General features: G+C 41.5%; 2 protein-coding genes across 4 annotated transcripts in view; one reads left to right on the top strand and one right to left on the bottom strand.

Annotated features, from left to right (window-relative positions):
* Positions 1-4,600, top strand: part of LOC106867736 (uncharacterized) — a 103,334-nt gene that overhangs the window by 27,342 nt on the left and 71,392 nt on the right. The window lies entirely within an intron of this gene.
* The window catches only part of LOC106867742 (uncharacterized), an 11,725-nt gene that overhangs the window by 3,705 nt on the left and 3,420 nt on the right, over positions 1-4,600 (bottom strand). For 2 of the 3 annotated variants that reach the window (XM_014912704.2, XM_014912705.2), the window contains exons 2-6: positions 3,911-4,017; positions 2,426-2,493; positions 1,779-1,840; positions 885-961; positions 370-543 (exon numbers count right to left, since the gene is read on the bottom strand). In XM_014912704.2, coding sequence (XP_014768190.1) covers positions 370-543; positions 885-961; positions 1,779-1,840; positions 2,426-2,493; positions 3,911-4,017 — 488 coding nt within the window. The remainder of the gene's footprint in view (positions 1-369; positions 544-884; positions 962-1,778; positions 1,841-2,425; positions 2,494-3,910; positions 4,018-4,600) is intronic. The other variant, XM_014912706.2, reaches the window with a different exon arrangement.

The raw sequence follows: 4,600 nt of genomic DNA, 5'->3' as shown, positions 1-4,600 counted from the left end.
ACCCACACAAGTAATTTCCAGGAGTGCCTTTGGATTTAACTATCCCCTGGTTGCTTAGATACTTCAGACTACCCTTGAAATATTGAAGCAATGATTTACCTATATATATATCATAATCATTGTTTAACATCCGCTTTCCATGCTAGCATGGGTTGGACGATTTGACTGAGGACTGGTGAAACCGGATGGCTACACCAGGCTCCAATCTGATTTGGCAGAGTTTCTACAGCTGGATGCCCTTCCTAACGCCAACCACTCCCTAGAGTGTAGTGGGTGCTTTTACGTGTCACCCGCACGAAGGCCAGAAAGAGAGAGAGATACGCAGATGTAAAAAGAGAGAGACTGAGAGAAATATAGAAATAGACTTACTTTGACAAATCTTCAGGGTTCCTATGTTGAGTTTTCATAATGCGAGCCCCAACTTCTGGTGGCAGGAGATTGACCTTGTGAGAGAGCAGACTCTTCATAATGGTTGGATGGGTGGCAATCTGCTGCACAAATTGGTCTTGTTTTTGCCATTCATTGTCCAAGTCTGACGGGAGACTAGAGATTGAAGTAGAAGAAAAGTCAACTATAATGCCACAACAGCTTGGAAGAATATACATACATCCAGAAATACATACATAGATGCACATATAAATGTACAGATATATGCACATGCATGCACACAAACATACAGAGAGAAGGGAGAATATGTGTAAGACAAACAAAAAGAGAAAAAGTAATAGAAATACTAACATGAACAAATGATGACCAGAATTCTCAGTATTTCGACCAACATACAGAGCACACATTGAGGAGAGAGAGAGAGAGAGAGAGAGAGAGAGAGAGAGAGAGGAAGGAAGAAAGAATAAAGACAGGGAAGACATGAAAAATATACTTACTCTTTACTATGGCTGACCTCAACGATGTCCAAGAGGAGAGAGAACAACTGGAGCTGATCCCTTTTCGAAGCTGTACCCTTAAAAAAAATAGAAAGGAGAAATAGTCAATGAGAGAGAGAGAGAGAGCAAAATGGTTTCATGCAATCTTCAAGCTGTATAAATATATAGGTGCAGGGGTGGCTGTGTGGTAAGTAGCTTTCTTACCAGCCACATGGTTCTGGGTTCAGTCCCACTGCAAGGTACCTTGGGCAAGTGTCTTCTACTATAGCCTCGGGTCGGCCAAAACTTTGTGAGTGTATTTGGTAGACGGAAACTGAAAGAAGCTCGACACACACACACACACACACATATATATATAGCATGAAAATTTATCCTATTATTGAATCATATATGTATATGTATGTATGTGCGTGTTTGTCCTCTCAACATCGCTTGACAACCGATGCTGGTGTGTTTACGCCTCTCTAACTTGGCGGTTTGGCAAAAGAGACTGATAGAATAAGTACTAGGTTTACAAAGAATGAGTCCTGGGGTGGATTTGCTTGACGAAAGGCAGTGCTCCAACATGGCCGCAGCCAAATGACTGAAACAAGAATATATATATATTTCCACACACACACACACACTTGTCCTTGACGTTGCATGATAGCTGTAAACGAGCATCACCGTCATACAAGCAGTGTCATGCTTTTCCAGTTCTCTGTGAAAACATGCCTGGCCATATGAAACTACCACCTTTCTTTTTAATGGAAGAGTGTCTGGCAAAAGGAAGGGCAACCAGCTGTAGAAGATCTGTCTAAACATACCTGGCCTCACCCATGCAAGAATGAGAAAAAGCAGACATCAAACCATTGATGACGATGAAAAAAAATCAGACAGGTGATATAGTCTTACCTTTATTAAGTCCATTCTATCAGGTGCACAGAACCCCAGGGATGAGAGCAGCATCAACAGATCTGTAACAGCAAACGAAGAAGGATGAGAAGAGAAACCTATTCCAAGCATGAAGCCATGCTATAATATCTACCCCCAGTATATCACTAGTACCAGGCTTTATTAAATCAAAATGGAGGAAAGATACAGTTAGTCTTCTATTGTAATTCCATTGGCATAGGCGTAGGAGTGGCTGTGTGGTAAGTAGCATGCTTACGATCCACATGGTTCTGGGTTCAGTCTCACTGCGTGGCACCTTGGGCAAGTGTCTTCTACTATCGCCATGGGCCTTGAGAGTTGATTTGTTAGACGGAAACTGAAAGAAGCCTATCATATATATGTGTGTATATATATATATATATATATATACACACACATATATATGTATGTATGTATGTGTGTCCCCCCAACATCGCTTGGCAACCGATGCTGGTGTGTTTACGTCCCCATAACTTAGTGGTTCGGCAAAAGAGACCGATAGAATAAGTACTAGGCTTACAAAGAATAAGTCCTGGGGTCGATTAGCTAGACTAAAAAGGCGGTGCTGCAGCATGGCCGCAGTCAAATGACTAAAACATGTAAACCAGAGAGATCAATTAGTCAGTTACCTTTCCTCTGGCTCTCATTATCAAAGCGAGCTGTGGTGTCGATGGAAACCAGCATTGTTGGTTCAATCCTAAGTAGCAGAGAAGGAAAAATGGTAAATAAATATGTATGCATGGCGTTGTAGGTACATGTCAAAGGTTCTGTAGTTGTCACCTTAACCCTTTTCGTGTTTAAACCGACCCAAATGATCTACCTGTTCTATGTTAAAACTGCCCAGATTTGGCATCTCACACCAACCTATAATGTCATTCTAAAAGTAGATGATAACATCATTGAAACCTTGAAGCTACGAAATAATGCATGATTAGCTTAAAACAATATGGATGAAGTATAAAATTTGATAGAATAATCTGAATACTAAAGGGTTAATTGCTACTTCGCTCATCATTCACCAGTGTGATTGTCCAAATCACTCATTATCTGTGCAAGAGTAAATTCTTCATCCAAAGAAGAAATACCAGCAATAATTTCCTCAACTCCAATGAGTTTAGGCCAGGCCTAGCCAACTTGAATTACGTTGCGGGCCACTTAAATCACAAAGATTTTTGAGGGGAAGCTTGTAATACTGACACAATTGAAGGCATTTTGCTTTCTCATGCTATTATTACATCATCATCATCGTTTAACGACCGCTTTCCATGCTAGCATGTGTTGGACGATTTGACTGAAGACTCGTGAAAACCAGATGGCTACACCAGGCTCCAATCTGATTTGGCAGTTTCTACAGCTGGATGCCCTTCCTAATGTCAACTACTTTACAGAGTGTACTGGGTGCTTTTTATGTGGCACCAGCACCAGTGAGGTCTGCTTTGGTATGGTTTCTATGATTGGATGACCTTCCTAATATATCATCATCATTGTTTAACATCCGCTTTCCATGCTAGCATGGGTTGGACGATTTGACTGAGGACTGGCGAACCAGATGGCTACACCAGGCTCCAATCTGATTTGGCAGAGTTTCTACAGCTGGATGCCCTTCCTAACGCCAACCACTCCGAGAGTGTAGTGGGTGCTTTTACGTGCCACCACAATTATAAGATAAAATTATTACACTGAGATAAAGGTCTGCAGGTTGCATGTGGCCCATGGGCCTCAGGTTGGACAGCCCTTGTATAGGCCTTGCTCATTAACAAGATGAAGCGCTGGGTTCATCAAACACACATTTCATTATGAAATATCTTTTCTTTTTATACAATTACAAACAACAGCCTTGGGGGACACCAATGAGTCATAAACAACACCTGACTACAAAGCTTCAACGTAATCAGTTGTCTATTTTTAGCAGTTTATCTTTTCCTTACACGTGTTACTGATTATTTGCTTTAATGGGAATCTGGTAGAGATTACGTTTAAACTACTACTGCTATAACAGGAGTCAAGATTCCAAGACAAGAGTCAAGATTCCAAGACAATTCATGCTCGAAAATCAACAAAGCGTTACAACACATCTAAGCTGGACTTGTCCATAATAACAAATAGATACCTACATCCCCAGCAGCCATACAATAATCTTGGTTCTTTCTGCTGAAGGGTTAACCAGTTGGTCTAAGATCCAGTCCCGATCAATCCCCACGACATGGGGGCAGTCTAGATCCTGGTAAAATAGAAAGACAACATGAACAATCCATTTAGGTGAGAGAGGGGTGGCAGGTATAAGCAGTGAGGGTATGGAATGGTCAAGAAATTTGCCCCAGGCCACTGGTGTATATTATTATATATGCAGCTGTATGATAAAGAAGCTTATTTCCCAACTACATGGTTCCAGGTTCAGTCCCACTGCAAGGCACCTTGGGCAAGCGTCTTCTATAAAAACCCAGGCCAACCCAAACCCTGAGTAGATATGATAGATGGGCTGAAAGAAGCCCAATGTGTGTGTGTGTGTGCACACGCGTAAGTTGAGGTTTCCCTGTCCTGCATGACAGCTGTAAACGAGCATCCCTGTCATATAAGCAGTGTCCTTCAATCCCAATATTCTGCTCAAACTGAAGGCGCAGGTGTGGCTGTGTGGGAAGAAGCTTGCTGCTAAACCACATGGTTCCAGGTTCAGTCTCACTGCATGGCACCTTGAGCAAATATCGAAACGTCTAAAGTAGATTAAAAATTTTTTTTTTTTGCATATTCAGAACCACCATTGGAGACAAGGTCGGAATCCGTAGAAAAAAAAAAAAAAAAAAAAA

This window comes from Octopus bimaculoides, chromosome 29 (assembly GCF_001194135.2).
Source record: "Octopus bimaculoides isolate UCB-OBI-ISO-001 chromosome 29, ASM119413v2, whole genome shotgun sequence".
Lineage (NCBI taxonomy): Eukaryota > Metazoa > Mollusca > Cephalopoda > Octopoda > Octopodidae > Octopus > Octopus bimaculoides.
The sequence above is the reverse complement of the archived record's forward strand: the minus strand, read 5'-3'. Positions and strand labels throughout refer to the sequence as shown.